At 39.5% G+C, this 18,518-nt stretch overlaps 1 protein-coding gene across 1 annotated transcript in view; it reads right to left on the bottom strand.

Moving 5' to 3' along the window:
- Window positions 1-18,518, bottom strand: part of ADAM2 (ADAM metallopeptidase domain 2) — a 131,364-nt gene that overhangs the window by 36,415 nt on the left and 76,431 nt on the right. The window contains exons 14-15 of the mRNA XM_055128386.1: window positions 12,971-13,076; window positions 7,428-7,611 (exon numbers count right to left, since the gene is read on the bottom strand). Coding sequence (XP_054984361.1) covers window positions 7,428-7,611; window positions 12,971-13,076 — 290 coding nt within the window. The remainder of the gene's footprint in view (window positions 1-7,427; window positions 7,612-12,970; window positions 13,077-18,518) is intronic.

Here is an 18,518-nt window from a genome sequence, read left to right as displayed (position 1 = left end):
GCTGAGAAGTTCCCAGAGCTGAAGAGTGCATGCACTCAGATTCAGGAGGTCCAAAGAGTACCAGCTAAAAAAAAATCCAAGTAATATTACTCCAAGACACATCCTAATCAGAATGAAGATAATCACAGGTAGAGATAGGATACTGAAAGCAGCAAGATCAAAGAAGGAAATTGCTTATAAAGGAGTGTCCTTAAGATTTACAGCAGACTTATCTAACAAAATCCTCTAGGTTGGAATACAGTGGGGGTATAGTGAAAATCCTCAATGTAATGAGTGCCCTCACCAAGAATATTTACCCATCTAGACTCTCATTTATACTTGAAGAACCAGTACCCAGCTTCACAAACAACAACTCAGGAACTCCATAGACCCAAAATCATGGTTATAGAGAAAATAAATGGGCTACTTTAAGACAAGACAATCTCCTCAAACACACAAAACTACTGCAGAAATATAGGACAAAAGCCCCATAATAATAATCTCTCACAGTATCAATGGGCTAAGTGCACTAATTAAAAGACAAAAAGTGTCAAGATTGACCAGAAAATTGGACCCAACAGTCTTCTGCCTGAAAGAAACACATCTGAACAGTCAGAGCAAGCACAAATTAAAGGTCAAAGGCTGAAAAATATTCTCCAAGCAAACAACTCCCTCAAAAAGGCTAGAGTGGCCATACTAGTACCAGACCACATAGACTTCAGACTGAAGAAGGTTATAAGAGACAGTGAAATCATTTCTTAATGATCAAGGAATCTGTATATCAGGAAGAACTTACACTCCTAAAGCATATGTACCTGGAACCAGCAAAACACTTAACTACTCATGTACTTGAAGAAAAACCTTGATAGTAACACAATAATAACTGAAGATTTCAACACTGCTTTATCACCTCTCGATAGATCAACCAGACTAAAGGTCAGCAAGGATATACTTTATTTGAGGGAAGAAATGGAAGAGAGAGGTTTAATGTATATATTAACATATATGATATTTTGTCCCCCAAAAGCTGAATATGCACTTTTCTAGTACACATAGAGCATTCTCCAGAATAGATCACATGCTTGGCCACAAAATATACTTCCACAAAATTCATAAGATAGAAATTGTATCAATGATCTTTTAAGACCATGATGCACTAAAAACAGAAGCGAATCACACACAGAAACAGAAATTTAAATCAAATACCTGGAAATTAAACAGCTCACTACTGAACAACCAGTGGTTTAGAGAGGAAATCAAAAGAATCTTGCAAGCAAATAATAACACAAACAAACAAACACAAGGACAACAGAAACACAGAATAGGAGTATTGGCATTCAGTAGGAGACATGCCACTTGGGGGCCTGAGAGGGAAGCAACAGGGATGGGGAAGCCACTATGGTAAAGGGAACCTTTCAACCAGGAGGAGAATGTGGTTCTGAACGGTGGTAAGGTGTTATGTATGAAGCCCTATCAGCAATAGTACTGTAAACCACAATGTAAAAAAAAGTGTTTGAAAAAATGTGTCCTCTTATAAAAGCAGACTGGTGGGTGGGAGCCAAAGTGGGTTAGAGAACACTGATGGAAGGACGTGAATACTGGTGAAAAGCATCAGTACTGAAACACTATGCCAAAAACTTAATCACAAATAACTTTGTACTTTCACAGAAATTATGGAAAAAATGCCCAGAGGAAATAGACTGTAGGGTCAGAAGATGGTTGTATGAAATTAGAATATTGTCACCTAAGAATATGGGATATGAAAAGATTGTTCATTTTAAGCTAACTGAAACTTTCCTGATAAAAGTTTTTTCACCCAAAGGGACTGAATAAAGAAGGACAGATAAACATCTGAAAAAAAAAAAAACAGCGGCCAAACCCAGTTGGCCTGGGATGCACCAGCACTGCAACCTCCAGTCCTGCCAGGAATTCTCACCAAGCAGTCAGAAGCAAGTCCTGAGCAGTGCTGGGTGTGGACCTCTTCTACTTTTTTAAAAGATGGTGCCAAGAGGCTGAAGAGACAGTACAGAGGGAAGGGTGCTTGCCTTGAGCTCTGTGGCTTGAGTTCGATCCTGGGCATTCCAGATGATCTACCAAGTTCCACCATGAGTGACCCCTGAGCAATAGAGCCGGGAGAAAGCCTTACGTACTGTCAGGTATGACATAAAGACCAAAATAAGTAAATACTTAGAAAAAACAGAAGTTGGCTCCAGTTGACTAAACAATATAGCTAATGTATATTTTACATTTTGTTTTATGTAATCGTGTGTATCTGTATCACTACATCACTGTAGTCCCATTGCTCATCCATTTGCTTGACCGTGTGTCAGTAACGTCTCCATTCATCTCTGTCATGTTCAGGGGAATGAGGCCCATTATTGTTACTGTTTTTGGCATATCGAATATGCCATAGGTAGCTTGCCAGGCTCTGCCCTGCGAGATTCTGCTCTCTTCCAGGAACTTTGTGTTATAATTTCTGGATCTTGGTAATTGATGAGATTACATGGCGTGGGCGTAGTTTCTGTTAAACTACTGGAAAACTGGGGATCTGAGTGGAGAAGGCCCAGTCCCAATCTGAGTAGGCTTGGAGATCTCAGCCATGGTCCCGCATACCTGGGTTCCTCTGCTGGTTCCTTTATGCGTGAGGCTCATCCAAACATGTGGAGAGGGGTCTTGAGCATGGCTGTGGTTGGGTTCTAGAGGTTTTCTTCTACCGGGGCTCTGCTTGGGGCGGGAAGGGAGACTCAACGTGCCTCGCTCCAAGGGGCCCCAGTGAAGACAGTCTGGCTCGGGGACAGGAGGTAAAAACTTTTTTGTCAATATTATTTTTTTTAAAAGTGTGTTTATCTGACAAGGTCCTAGTTTATTTTTTTATTTTTTTTTAGCTAGCTTGGTTGTAAAACATGGCATTTCATCCCTTGAATATGTCAAGCTGTTCTGTTTGACCTGCGAGGATTTTTGTTAAAGGAAATTTTGAGAAGAGATAGGTAGCACAGGAGTTACTGTGCTTGCCTTGTAAACAGCTTACCTGGTTCTATGCCTGGAACTGCCGGCAGGAATTTATGAGCACAGAGCTAGAATTAAGCCCTGAGCCCTTCAGGTACAGCCCCAAAGAACAACAAATATGGTCCCTGGGCCCCTCCAGAAGTAATCTCTGAGTGCAGAGCCAGGACTAAGCCCTGAGCACTGCCGAGTTAGCCCCCAACATATATATTACAGATTTTTTTTCAATTTCTATTTGCCACTTCATCTAGCAGTTGAAAACCACTATTGTATTTTAAATTCTTTAGTACTCTGACTTTCACTTAATATTTTTCTCCTATTGTATCTATATTATGAATTCTCTACTTTGTTCATTTTCTTCACCAAATTTTGGAGACCATTTTTATACCCATAATTTTGATTTTTTTCTTTTTAGATAAATTATTTAGAGGGGAGTATTTTTTCTGTCATTTTGTTTGTAGTCATATTTGTCTGTCTCCTTATTATGACTCTATTTCTTGTTTGGCTAAACAAACTTATTACCTCATCGCTAAGTGTTAATCTTGTTTTAATATTTCAGCTTTCCCTAGTTCTTAGATATCTCTAATCAACTTATATTTTTCTTAGTAGGTCTCAGGTTTTCAGATTATCAAAAGCTGTTTGTATCATGCTATACTAGTGGAGTTCAAAAATATGGGTTACCTGATTACCAGAATCAAATGCAAACATGGTGTCCCCGTTTACCTGCCTTTAAAGTCTAACTTCTAGCAGCACTAAGGGCAGTAGAACTTAAACAATAAATATGTCTACATGAATTGACTATGCAGATGTGTGTAGGGAGGTGTTCCAGAGTTCACTTTCAGAAGAAGCTGCAGCTACGGCATTTGAAGTTGTTAGTATAATCGCGCACGAGGTGATGATAGCTCAGTATATCTTGACAGGCTTTTTGGGGCACAGGAAGCTGGTTTGGGGCTGATTATGTCTATGGAGACAGTATATTTTGCCCTCTAGTTATCTTAAAGACATTTTACAGTTATGTCATAGGAATTACCAGCCATATCTATACCAAGAAAGAAATTCAAATTTGGGAACCAGCTGCATGTTTATCTTCGAGTCATTTCCCTATTTCCTGCTGCACTGGTAGTGTTTTAAATTTGGCAAATGGAGGGGGCCAATGGTGACAGCACAGCGGATAGGAGAGGGTGTTTGCCTTACATGTGGATGACCCAAGTTCAATCTCCAGAACCTTCTGTGTTCCCTGAGCCTCGCTAGCAGTGATCCCTAAGTTCAGAGTCTGAACAGTTAGTTGGGTGTGCCACCCACTCCCACAAAGATAGCCTGGTTCTTCAAGTTTCTACTTTCCCTCTGTGTACTTCGGGCAAATAGGCATGCATTCAGAATCTCTTTTCATACCGTTCAATTCCTTTCATTTGCTTAAATGCCGTTCTCCATAGTTTGGATGATCTGGGAGTCTGTGATCTAGCAGGAGCCTAAGTGTCCACGAGCAGGTCACCAAAATCAACCCCGTGGAATTAGTAGCCTGTCGGAATGGAGAATGGGTTGTCTGCGGGTGGGATTTGGTAACACGGAATCCAGTCTTTGACTGAGCTCCTGCCCTCTGCATTGTCTCCTCACACCCCAGACCTCCAGGGTCAGGCGGGGCCACTCAGGGGCAGACAGCGGGCAGAACATGGGCCCGGCTCAGATGCCCAAGAAAGCTCACATTCAGGCAGAGCTTGGACGCCCAGTTAGTGGTAAGGGGCTGAGCCTAGGAATCTCGGCCCGTGCCCATGGCCACTGCTGGAGACTAGCAAAGCAGGGACAGGATACCAGGAACTGCTGGGCTGCAGCTGGGTTGCCAAGTGACAGAGACTGAGAGAGGCACGCCCAGAATAGAGAGTGATGTAGGGCCAGGATCTACTGGGAGGTCATGCACAGGATGGAGCAGCGTCAGGGACAGGACCAGTAACATTATTCACCAGTAAAAGAGAGGCCTGGACTTCTGGGGAGGGACTCAGATACATCTATTCTGTCTGTACAATAAACTCTAGCCTTTAATCTGCCGAGTTTTGTATGCAAACCTTGCATAGTATTCTCAAGAACCCACTAGTGCTAACATCTAAGAAGGATAACGGATGTTGAAGCTCCATATACTGGGCACAAGCCCTTTGCTCCACAGAGGTAACAATATTTTTGATACATTTTCTCATTCTGGATCTGCGTGTTGGTGGGTGGTTTTCCCACAAAACTATTTCTCCACTTTCCTGTATATCTCTTTACTATGGACATTTTCTGTTAGCTTTAGCTTCTGTTTCGAAGGGAGTTGTTCCATGTTATAGTTGTCAATTTGTTATGTTTCTGATTAGAAGTAAATTCAAGATACCCTATTCCAGCATACTTTTATTTGCTTCCTTTTACAATTCTTTTAAAATGTGTTTTCTAGTGACCAAAATACAGAAAGAGTCCACAGAATGGGAAAGAATATTTACCCAATACCCATCTGATAAGGGATTAATATCCAGAATATACAAGACACTTGTAGAATTGTATAAGAAAAAACCCTCCAACCCCATCAAAAATGGGGAGAAGAAATGAATAGAAGTTTCCTCAAAAAAGAAATACAAATGGCCCAAAGGCACATGAAAAAATGCTCCACATCACTAGTTATCAGGGAGATGCAAATCAAAACAACAATGAGATATCATCTCACACCACAGAGACTGGCACACATTCAAAAGAACAAAAGCAACCAGTGCTGGTGTGGATGTGGGGGAAAAGGGACACTCCTTCACTGTTGGTGGGAATGCCGACTGGTTCAGCCTTTCTGGAAAACAATACGGACAGTCCTTCAAAAACTAGAAATTGAGCTTCCATATGACCCCACAATACCACTTCTGTGAATATATCCCGAGGATGCATAAGAACACAGTTGAAATGATATCTGTGCCTATATATTCATTGTAGCACTTTTCACAATAGCCAAAATATGGAAACAACCCGAGTGCCCTAAAACAGATGACTGGTTAAAGAAACTTTGGTACATCTACACAATGGAATATTATGCAGCTGTTAGGAGAGATGAAGTCATGCAATTTGCTTATAAATGGATAAACATGGAGAGTATCGTGCTAAGTGAAATGAGTCAGAAAGAGAGGGACAGACATAGAAGGACTACAGTCATTTGTGGAGTGTAGGGTAGTGTAGGGTAGCATCACATGAGGCTGACACCCAAGGACCGTAGATACAAGGGCCAGGGGACTGCCCCATAGCTGGAAGATTGCTTCATGAGCAGAGGGGAGAAGGCAGATGGAATAGAGAAGGGATCACTAAGAAAATGATGGCTGGAGGAACCAGTTAGGATGGGAGATGCACGCCGAAAGTAAATAATGGACCAAACATGATGACCTCTCAGTGTCTGTGTTGCAAGCTATAATGCCCAAAAGTAGAGAGAGAGTATGGGGAATATTGTCTGCCTTAGAGGCGGGGGGTGGGGTGGGAAAGAGGGGGTATACCCGGGATATTGGTGGTGGAGAATGTGCACTGGTGGAGGGAGGGATGGGTGTTTGATCATTGTGAGATTGTAACCCAAACATGAAAGCTTGTAACTATCTCACGGTGATTCAATAAAATTTTTAAATTAAAAAAATAATAAAAAAATTTTAAAAATGTGTTTTCTTCCTCATTAATACTATAAATAGCAACAGCTATTTTTAGGTAACTTTATGATATATTATTAAAATTCAGTGAAATAACAGTATGACTCTTAATTCAGTAAATGTGCATAATTTCTGTTAAAGAAGTAACAAATAGAGGCTGGAGCAACAGTACAGCAAGTAGGGCATTTGCCTTGCATGTGGCCAATCTAGGTTCAATCTGCAGCATCCCATGTGGTCCCTCAGCACTGCCAAGAGTAATTCCTGAGTGCAGAGCCAGGAGTAACCCTTGAGTATCACCGAGTTTGACCTCTCCCCCTAGCAAAAGGATAAAAAGCAAATAAAAAAAAGTAACAAATATTCAGTGAAAAACCTTATAGTTAGAAAATCTATGCAGGTTATTTTAAAATGTCTGAAAAAATCTACACTGCTTTTTAAAAATGAGTGTGCAGTCACATTATGAGTACTGTGTTAACTATGCATTTAAAACCAGAATATAGAGCCAGAGAGATAGCACAGCGTTAAGGGATATATAGCACAGGGGTTAAGATTTGTGGCCATCTAGGTTTGAACCCTAGTACAACATGGTGCCTTGAGCATCGTTTGGCAAAGTTCTTGAAGACTCTGAGTATTGCCAGTATTGCAGGGCTCAAACAATACCATATCCTCAGACACTTGCTTTGAACCTCATGCTCAATTGCTCCAGTATTTCCAGGAAGGACTCTGACCTCACGAGCACTATTTGGGAAGCCCTGTAAAAAAAACTCGGACTATAAAATATTAGGGCACTGAAAACAAACAAAAAATGAATACCTTATTTGTGTCACAAGCAGTTCCTTCTCTTATCCACGAATGACTTTTATCCAACATAATTTCCTCATATTCCAATGACAGACAAATATTTCCACTTATGTTGGTATAAAAAACAGAGGCTTGAGAAATGTGAAATATGTTCCTTTTTGGAGTTGAACAAACTAATCTTCCACACTTTGTATTGCTATAATTTAACAAATTAAAATCTGTTTTTAATAATATAAATATGAAAATATCGCTTTCTTAATTTTCAAGTCAGGCACCATTATTTACAAATCTGTTAATAATAGAATTTCAAATCCAGGAAGATAGTAAGTATCTATCTATCTAAGGGTAGGTCACTTGCCTTGCATGTGGTTAACCTAGTTTTATGTCCAGTACCACATATAATTTCCTGAACCTTACCAGGAGTGATCCCTAAGAACAACGTTACAAGGCACAAAACTTAATTTAAAGTATATTAACTTGTATACAAGATTTGAAACCATAAGATACATAAAGGTATACAATAAATATGCCATATATACATACCATATTTTCTCAGTGTTTACTCACTTGTCACATTGTTGGGAAAGTTGATATTAAAGAAGAGGCTTTATGAATGTTAAGGTATTTTAATACAAAGTATTATCATCACTAGTGATAAAAATACCTCATACTTTTTTTTTAAAAAAAAGGCTGTAGATGTCAGCATTAGATATGCTTTCAGGTTAAATTACAATAGCAAAAGAGCAAAAATAATCAATAGGTCTACATCATGAGAAAAAAATGCTATGTGCAGAACAAAAAAAACAAGAAATCTTGTATCAAAATGAAGACTCAGGAATAAATGGGAGAAGATACTTTTATGCCGTATATCTAAAAGGAGTTCCAAAATATACAGAGTTCATAAAATTCGACAATGAAAAACAAAGAATTTTGGAAATGGGCACAGTATCTAAATAGATACTTCTCCAAAGAACAAATACAGATGATCAATAGAACATCTTCATCTCTTATTATTAGATAAATACAAATAAAATGACAACAAAATATTACCTCATACCTGAGAATGCTTATTATCCAAAAGACAAGAAACAGCAATTATTGAAGAGTATATGTATCTATATATATATGTGTGTGTGTATATACATATGGAAAGAGAGGAAATCCCTTTCTGTCATTATGAAAAGCAAAAGTGGAGATTCTCCAAGAATCAAAAGTTAAATTTTATACAATGAACTATCCTACCACTTTGTATTTACCTGAATCATCAGAGTAACATAAAAATACAAGCTAGGGGCCGGAGCGATAGCACAGTGGGTAGGGCGTTTGCCTTGCACGCAGCCGACCCAGGTTCGATCCCCGGCATCCCATATGGTCCCCCAAGCACCGCCAGGAGTAATTCCTGAGTGCAGAGCCAGGAGTAACCCCTGAGCATTGCTGGGTGTGACCCAAAAAGCAAAAAAAAAAAAATACAAGCTAAAGAATATATACACTTCAATGTTCATTAAATCATTATTTATAATAGCCCTAAAGTATAAATAATTTAAGTGCCCATCAACTGATTGATGTTACGTTTATATAATATATGGCATATAGAGAGATATAGATATAGATATAGACATATCAACATGGATAAACATAGGTGGTATTACGCTTAGTAAAACACCAAATAGTGATTAACATAGAATTGTAGATACATTATGAAAATTAGAATTGAACTTCCAGTGGTAAAAAAATCTAAATAAAAAATTTGTAAACAAAAGGATTATAAAGTAATTTCTCCTTTCATTAAAGCATAAATCTGGACAAAGTGAATTTCATTTATTTTTTGATTAATCAAAAAATGAAGTAAATAAATTCAGTGTACATAATATGGGAAGCTAAATAGATGCTAAAATAATCTGTCATTGTCACTGTCATCCAATTGCTCATTGATTTGTTCGAGCAGGCACCAGTAATGTCTCTCATTGTGAGACTTATTGTTACTGTTTTGGCATATCCAATATGCCACGGGTAGCTTGCCAGGCTCTGCTGTGTGGGCGCGATACTCTCAGTAGCTTGCCGGGCTCTCTGAGAGGGACATTAAGTACAGTATTTTCAATAAGCTTTGCATAAAGGAAAAAACACTGTCACTGTATCACTGTCATCCTGTTATTCATCCATTTGCTTGAGCGGATGCCAGTAACATCTCCATTTGTCCTAGCCCTGAGATTTCAGCAGCCTCTCTTTACTTGTCCCTTCCAATGGTGCCATATTGGACTAATTTTGATAAAATTAGACAGGTACTAATTTTTACGGTTTTTGGAAACTCACTGTGACGTACATGAGAATGAGTAGAGATTATGGTCACAGCCCACTATACCACCATATCTTTGATTGTTTTTCCACCAGGAACCCTATTAGGTTCTTTGGTGGAGTAGCTAAGAAAGAAGTTAATCTAAATTGTAATTGGAGGAGAAAAATAACCAGTAGGGTACTATGTCAGACCCTTCACTCTAGTAAAATATTATCAGATAGAAGGAATTTATTAGATATAATTATCCCTAGGTTTTTCAGGTAACCACAGGCTTTCTTTCACATCTAAGGAAATCATAGGGATAAACTTTTGGAAAAAATATGGACAATTCTCAAAAAATTAGAAATTGAGCTTCCATTTGACCCAGCAATACCACTCCTGGGAATATATCCTGGAGAGGCAAAAAGGTATAGCAGAAATAAGATCTGCATTTCTATGTTCATTGCAGCACTGTTTACAATAGCCAGAATCTGGCAAAAGCCAGAATGCCCAAAAACAGATGACTGGTTAGAGAAACTCTGGTACATCTACACAATGGAATACTATGTAGCTGTCAGAAAACATGAAATTTGCCTATAAGTGGATCAACATGGAGAGTGTCATGTTGAGTGAAATGAGACAGAAAGAAAGAGACAGACATAGAAAGATTGCACTCATATGTGGAATATAAAGTAGCTGAGAGATACAAGCTTGCAATGATGCAATTTCTGGCAGATATTTCTTTGGACTTAGTTACTTAAATACTAAAATACAGAAATCCAAAACCGTGCGGCCGCTAGTGCGGCTACTCAACTGTTGGATATCATTGGTTTGTCCTTTCTCCCTTGCCACAGAGTTTGGGTTTATCTGGTAATAATCTCTAAAAATTCTAGACTACATTGGTATGTCCTGCTCCCCTTGCCACTAGGAGCTTAGGTATATCAGTCACACCCATCAAAGTGCTCCCGAATCACTCCCATTCCTTTGTTTATCTGTAACCACTTCTACCAGTTTATCTGCTCTTCCTCTAATCAAACTGTTAATTTGTAAGGTCAGACCTTGCTAGGACAAGTGAACTTGTATTGTAACTTAATATTGTCTTTCTCCTCTCTTATGTCTTTTGAATAGTTTACTTTAAAACAATATCCTTTTTGTATGGACAAAGAAAGACATTTATTAATATGCTTTGTAACATGGGATTTAATTGGCTTCAAATATTATTCATTCCCGGGCATCTGCTTTCTTGACTTAGGCCTCAACTGGCCTTACTTCCTAGCACCCTCTAAAGCAGGGTCCCAACGAGGGACGGGATGGACCCAGGGCAAGCGGTGAGTTATGTGCTACCGTGGCATCGAGATGGGCCTGGCCAAAGCGCCTAATGCTTAACTATATGTTAAGAGCTTGGTCATGGGCTTGTCAAGTCATGATCCAAAAGCAACGACGAGACTAGGCCCTGCTAGGGCTAGGTAAAACTAATCTGGCCTGAGCGCTGTAATCTGAGATCTAGGTGACCCCCAGAGAGCAATTCTATAAGCTTAATGCGTCTCTTGCTATGTCAATACAAAATGATTTATAATATGAATACTTATATGTTAGTCAGACAAAGAGAGGAGAAACACATCCATGGGATTCCACTCTTGGGCGGATGTCCTGCTGAGAGAGATTCTGTCCTAGTGAAAGCATCCCCTAAGGGATAGAACTTTACCCTCTATTGACTATAACCACACCTATTGTGTAAACCCCAGCTGGATGCAGGGGGATTTAACGAGGCTGTGAGAGGGGGCTGGGGAGTTGGAGTAGATGCGGAGGAGAGAGATGAAGTAGCATGAGGGAAGAAGAAGCAGGAGGAGAATCAGAGGAGAATGGAGAGAGGAGATTGGAATAAACTGTGACTGAGACCAACCGGCTTGGCTTCTTTCCTTCCTTCACCTGCCTCTTCATCGCCATCAACCTCCCCGGTGTGGAGCCGCCTTTGCCCTTTCTTTTTATTTTTTTTTGTTTTTTTTTGTGTTATCGGCTGTTAACCGAAAGGTTGGTGGTTCGTGCCCACCCAGGAACGCCAGTTGTGTAAAAACACAAAAAAGTATTCATGTAAGCTAGACATATTTTACATAATTTTTGCATTATAAATCATATGCTGAATATCACCAAAGTATTTCAATGCAGTTACATTCTACTTTTAATAAATAAAATATATAGTCATTTATAAAACATCCTTCCCTTCCCTTCCCTCCTGTCCACTGCCAAACCCTCCCCGCCTCTCTCCCTCCCTTGCTTTACCTCTCCTTCCCTTTCTCCCTCCCTCCCTCCCTCCCTCCCTCCCTCCCTCCCTCCCTCCCTCCCTCCCTCCCTCCTTCCTTCCCTCCTTCCTTCCTTCCTTCCTTCCTTCCTTCCTTCCTTCCTTCCTTCCTTCCTTCCTTCCTTCCTTCCTTCCTTCCTTCCTTCCTTCCTTCCTTCCTTCCTTCCTTCCTTCCTTCCTTTTCTTTTTGTTTTTGAATAACGTGTGGCAATGCTCAGGGCTTATTCTTAGCTTATCTTAGAGATTACTCCTGGCAATGCTTGGGAAAACCAACCATGCCAGAGATCGAATCAGAACCTGCTGCTTTCAAGGCAAGTAGGTTCTAGCTTATTACACTTTCATCATTAACATTCACATAGTGCCTCAGTTCTATGTGAATGTGTCTCAGTTTTCCTAAAAATATAGCACACTGACATCAGTGTAATGTTTTGTAGACTAAAAATATTGAAATTTTATACATTAAAAATCATGAAGAATATTTTTCAAGGTCACCAAGAAGATACAATAAGAAAATATGACTGGATATACAATACTGCTAGATTTTTTGTTTATTTTGTTTTGATTTTTATGTTGCACCCAGCAAAGCAAGTGATTTAACCCCTGGACTATATCTCCGGCCTCTCAAAGTACCCACCTGTTTTTAAACACAGTGCTTTAATTCCTGAATAGTAAAATATATTTGTATTTTAACACTCCTGTATAATAATTGTTTGAAAAATCAATACATTAGCATAAAATTAATAGTCCATTTTTGTAACTTATGTATAACAGACATATACAAATCAAACACTATGGAAAATAGTACAACAGGTAATCTAAATTTATATAAATGAGAACAGTATGCATTAAAACAGTAAAGTTAAAAGAAACAGCTTAAGTATAGCCTCAATGTTCAAGTAATATTTTTATTTCATATTAATTTAGTTAGTTGATTTTTAAAATGGACGATAAAATGACATCTCATATTCATTTACTAAAGCATACCTAGATGTACACTTTTTGTACTCTTCATTGTTTAAACCACAGCTCCCAGCTATGTCACCCACCGAATTGAGGTGATTAAAACACTCATTAGAACCAAACTGTGAACCTGTAAAAATTAATGTATATTTAGTCATATTACATGTACATTAAATTAAAAATTATTAAATACATTGAAAATTTGGAATGATTTCAAATGTATGCACAGATTCAGATTATCATTAAGTATTAAATTTTTATTATAAAGGTAATGATGATTTAAAAATTAAATGTTTTAAAAATTATTAAAAAGTTTCACAGACCTTTTAAATATCTTGCCATACTTGAAAATAAAAGTTGCACTCATAATCCCACAAAACTCATTTCAGTCATATATTTAAATTTATTTGAGTTTAAAATCATTGAATTAAATTAAAGTCATTGAATTTAAAGTCATTTGAGATGAAGCATGTGGGTGTGGTTTGTATTAGCATCAGAATGCAGTAAGAATCAGCTGAGGAACCGGTTCTCCACTCCAGAAAAGTTTCTGTCTGATTCTTGGTTAAACTATCAAGTGGCAGGTAACTTGTAACTCTTCCCCCAAGAAAGGATTTCTGGGTTTCTCTTATTTCTTTTGTGGCATGGGCATGGGTTGAGGTGGGAGTGGGCAGACAGGGCCTCACAGAGATGCTCAGCCTGAAGGGTGGTGCCAGGTCTGCGTTTGATAGCAGAGACCCCACTCGAACCTTGCACATGGGGACATAACCTGGCAGTACTCAGTGTTTACTCCTGGCTCTGTACTCTGGGATCACTCTGGCAGGGCTCAGGGGACCAAATAGGGTGCGAGGGATCAAACCAGGTCAACTGGGCAAGATAGGTGCCTAACTCTTACACTCTCACCAGCCCAAGAGTTTATTCTTGACTGCAATATATTGTTTTCTACTATTTCAGCATTCAATCATACACAAAATTTTGCCTTCTGGTGGTAGTAATCACTACTTATATTGTTTTATGAAAGCAATGTAGAGTTTAGTTAAAAACTATTCTCTGGTATATCAAAAAACAGGTGAAGACCTCCAGAACCTAGCAACAGCCATGCTCAAGGCTCCTCTCCACACGTTCGGACGAGCCTCAAGCATGAAGAAACAGGCAGAGGAACCCAGGTGTGTGGGACCTGGGGCTGAGATCTCCAAACCTGCTCAGATCAGGACTGAGACTCTTCCGCCCAGATCCCCCATTTTCCAGTGGCTAGGTGGTCACACCCAGAAATTTTCCCCCTCCACCCATGCCATGTAATCCCATCAATGGCCAACATCCAGAGACTATAAAACCAAACTCCAGGAAGCGACATTTTACAGCCTAATTCTCTGTCTCAGAGAACCTGGCAAGCTGCCAAGAATTTTCCTGTCCACATAGGAGAGCCTGGCAAGCTCCGCATGGCGTATTCATATGCCAAATATAGTAACAATGATGGGTCTCATTCTCCTGACCCTGAAAGTGCCCCTAATGTGTCACCATTAGGAAGGACGAGTAAAGACAGGCTTCTAAAATCTCAGGGTTAGGACAAAGAGAGACATTACTGGGCCCACTCAAGCAAATCGATGATCAATGGAATGATAGTGATAGTGATAGTGATTTAAATTTAAAATTAATCTTGTCTACTACTATCTATTAAAATGACTTAGATTTAAAAAAAACACCATGATGCCGACTGATTCAGCCCTTTTGGAAAACAATATGGATGATTTTCAAAAAAATTAGAAATTGAGCTCCCATTTGACCCAGCAATACCACTCCTGGGAACATATCCCAGAGAGGCAAAAAGGTATAGTAGAAATGACATCTGCATTTCTATATTCATTGCAGCACTGTTTACAATAGCCAGAATCTGGAAAAAAACGGAGTGCCCAAGAACAGATGACTGGTTAAAGAAACTTTGGTACATCTACACAATGGAATACTATGAAGCTGTTGGAAAAGGTAAAGTCATGAAATTTGCGTATAAGTGGATCAACATTGAAAGTATCATGTTAAGTGAAATGAGTCAGAAAGAGAGACAGACATAGAACGATCGCACTCATCTGTGGAATATAAAATAACAGAGTGGGAGACTAACACTCAAGAGTAGTAGAGATAAGGACCAGGAGGTCTGCCCCACAGCTTGTAAACTGGCCTCATATGCTGGGGGAAAAGGCAGCTGAGATAGAGAAGGGAACACCAAGTAGAGAATCTTGGGAGGACCCATTCGAGTTGAAAGATGTGAGCTGAAAGTAGACTATAGATCGAACATGAAGGCCACTCAATACCTCTATTGCAAAGTACAACACCCCAAAAGAGCGAGAACAAAAGGGAATGCCCTGCCACAGAGGCAGGGTGGGGCTGTGGGGGTGGTGAGAGTGATACTGGGATCATTGGTGGAGGAGAATGGGCACTGGTGGAGGGATGGGTAAATGATCACTGTATGAGTGAAATGCAAACACAAAAGTTCATAAGTTTGTAACTGTACATCACAGTAATTCACTAATAAAAAATTTTTAAAAGACACCATGTGCAATTATCTTAAAATTTTAATAAGTATATACTACTCAAATACATGAGAATTTTTTTAAAGTCTTTCAGGAATGTACTTTCTTAATTTCTTTAAAATTAAATCACGGTGAATTACAGTGTTAGCACATTATGATTGAGTTTCAGTTGTGCAATATTCCAACATTAGTCCTTTTACCAGTGTCCACTTCCCTCCACCAATGTTCCCAGTTACCCACCTATTCCCCCAGCCTGCCTCTATGGTGGGAACTTCATACCTCCTTTCAGTACTCCTTTCTCCTCCATAGTGAATATTTCCCTCCACCAACATCACATTGTACTAGTCCCGACCCATCCCCACCAACCCCCACCAGAGACCAACTTTCCAGAGTAAACCAGTTCTCATGCTTTTTGCTTCTGTTGCCTTTGGGTATTTTATATTTCTCTGCCGGGCATTTTTATATCAAGCATCTGAGAAAGATCATTCTGTGTCTGTCCCTCTCCTTCTGACTACGCTTGTTGTGATACTTTCCATGTTCATGCAGGTGGCAGTAAACTGTCCGACTTCATCTTTACTTATGGCCAAATAGCATTCCATTATGTATTGTGAGGTTAACAACAATGGGTCTCATTCACCTGACACTGAAAGAGCCCCCATATAGCAGCATTAAGAAGGATGGGCAAGGAGAGGCTGATAAACTCTCAGGGATGAACTAGACTACCAAAACAAAGACTAAAGTGATTGTCTGTACTTTCAACGCAATGAGAAGACATCAATCACATCACACCATTTTTGACACTGGAGAAGAACTGTTCCTCGGAACATGTGACAACACAGGTGTCGGTGGTGTCAGTATCCTTGTCAACAGGAACTAGCCATGATCATTGATTCATTCTAATGCCTAACAAGCCGAATCGGACAATTACGCTTGAATAAATGTGGCTCACTGCTGACAGTTTCTACCTTCATCGTCTATGCACTAACATCCAACTACAAGAAGAAAGTGAGAAGTTCTAAAAGATCAGTGTCGGGTGATTTTAATGCCAAGATAGGACTGAGAAGGTTGCCTAAAGAACTCCACACCGGAACCCATGGCCTAGAATGGAATGAACAGGGTGAGAGACTGTCTGAGTTCCTCATGTCGACCAAGACCATCCATGGAAACTCACAGTTCTGGAAGTGTGAATCTAAATGCTGGACATGGGATGTCTCCCGGTGGACAGTTCTACAATTAAATTGACCACATCATATTCCATTGAAGGTTTTGCCTGACTGATGTCGCTGTTGTCCCAAAAATCCAAACGGGATTGAACCACCATCTCCTTCGTGCAAAATTCTACTTCACAAAGCGGAGAGAAAGGTCTGCAAGTTTAAGTTTAAGAAGAGAATTCCCAGAATGACCACCAACTGGGAGCTCTTTGGCACTATTGTGGCAACGTGGGAAGATGCCATCGTTGACAACACCGACGAGGAATATGATTGACTGGTTCAGCACCTACATGACTGTGCAAAGAATGTTGAGAGTGAGAAAGCCACAAACAGATGCCTGTCTTCGGAAACTCTTGAGCTCATTCGCCAACGTGGTTTGGCACGAGCCTCAGGCAACCACAAGCTAACGTCTGAGTTCACAAAGCTGTGCAGAGGAGCGATAAAAGAAGACCTCAAAGAGCGAAGAGCAGCAGTGTTGGCCGATATGGCAGAAGCCGGGAAAAGTATTCGTAACACTCGCCTGTCCTTCGCCAACAACAAGACCAAGATGACTGCCCTCTGACATCCTGATGGATCTATCACATCTTCCAAAAGGGCAATGGAGAGAGCAGATATCATTGGACTACACTAACACATGACAGGGATGCTGGCTCATATGGTAACTAAATTTATGGGGTTCTTTTTTTTATTTTTTTGAGGATTTTCCACAAGGTTTTCTGAAAAGGCGGGATCAGTGGACATTACCATCAGCAGTGAGTAAGAACTCTTTTCTGGCCCCTGAATAACGCTGATACTGGTTTCCCTTGTTCTGTTTTATGTGTGGCAGTTTCTCTGGAGTGAGGTAATTATCTCATTGCTATTTTTATTTTCAATTCCCTAATTAGTGATGCAGAGCAGCAGAGCAGTTTTTCTTGTGCCTTTCAGTTATTTGTATTTTTTCTTTGGGGAAGTTTTTGTTCATCTCTTCTCCCCATTTTTTTTAATTGATGGGGCTGAGTGCTTTTATTCTTGTAAATTTCTACTAGTGTTTCATATAGCTTGGATTTAACCCTTTATCAAATGAATGATGAGAAAAAGTTTTCCCCAGTCTTAGCATGTTTTAGCATTTTAGCTTATTGTTTCTTTTGCAGTGCAGAAATTTCTTAGTTTGATAAAGTTCTACTTGTTTATCTTTGTTTCCACTTACTTGGTCCATGGTGTTGTCTCCTTAATTTAGTGTCACGGAAAGTGCTGCCTTTGTTTTCTTCTGTATCTATGGACTCAGATCTAATATTGAAGACTTCAATCCATTTTGATTTTACTTTTTTGCATGACATTAGAAAGTGGTCTCAGTTCATATTTTTTTTTTGCATGTGACTGAACGGTTTTTCCAACACCACTAGTTGAAGATGTTTACCTCGCTTTACTTTATATTTTTTTCTTATAAAAATTAATTGCCCATATATCTGAGGACCTGTGTCAGATTTTCAATTTTATTCCATTGATCTCAGTGTCTGTCCCTATTTCAGTACCACACTGTTTTAATTACTACACTCTTGTAGTATAATTTGAGATTGGGGAGCATGAATGTGCTTTTAAGAAAAACTTCTACCTATTTTCTTTGGTTTTGGGGCCATATTCAACAGTACTCAGGGCTGGTTCCTGGTTCTATGCTCAGGGATCACTCCTTGTGGTACTTGGGGGAACTTGTGTGATGGTACTGTGCAAACAGCCTGCAAGGCAAGTGCCCTACCTGCTGTACTATCTCTCTGGCCTTTTAAACTCACTTTTTCATAATTTTTTTTTATCTCAGACCCAATTTTTGAAAATATCATTGAAAATTTTACAATCACTCTC

Source organism: Sorex araneus, chromosome 1, assembly GCF_027595985.1.
Source record: "Sorex araneus isolate mSorAra2 chromosome 1, mSorAra2.pri, whole genome shotgun sequence".
NCBI lineage: Eukaryota > Metazoa > Chordata > Mammalia > Eulipotyphla > Soricidae > Sorex > Sorex araneus.
Note: the sequence above shows the minus strand (reverse complement) of the source record. Positions and strands in the feature narration are given on the sequence as shown.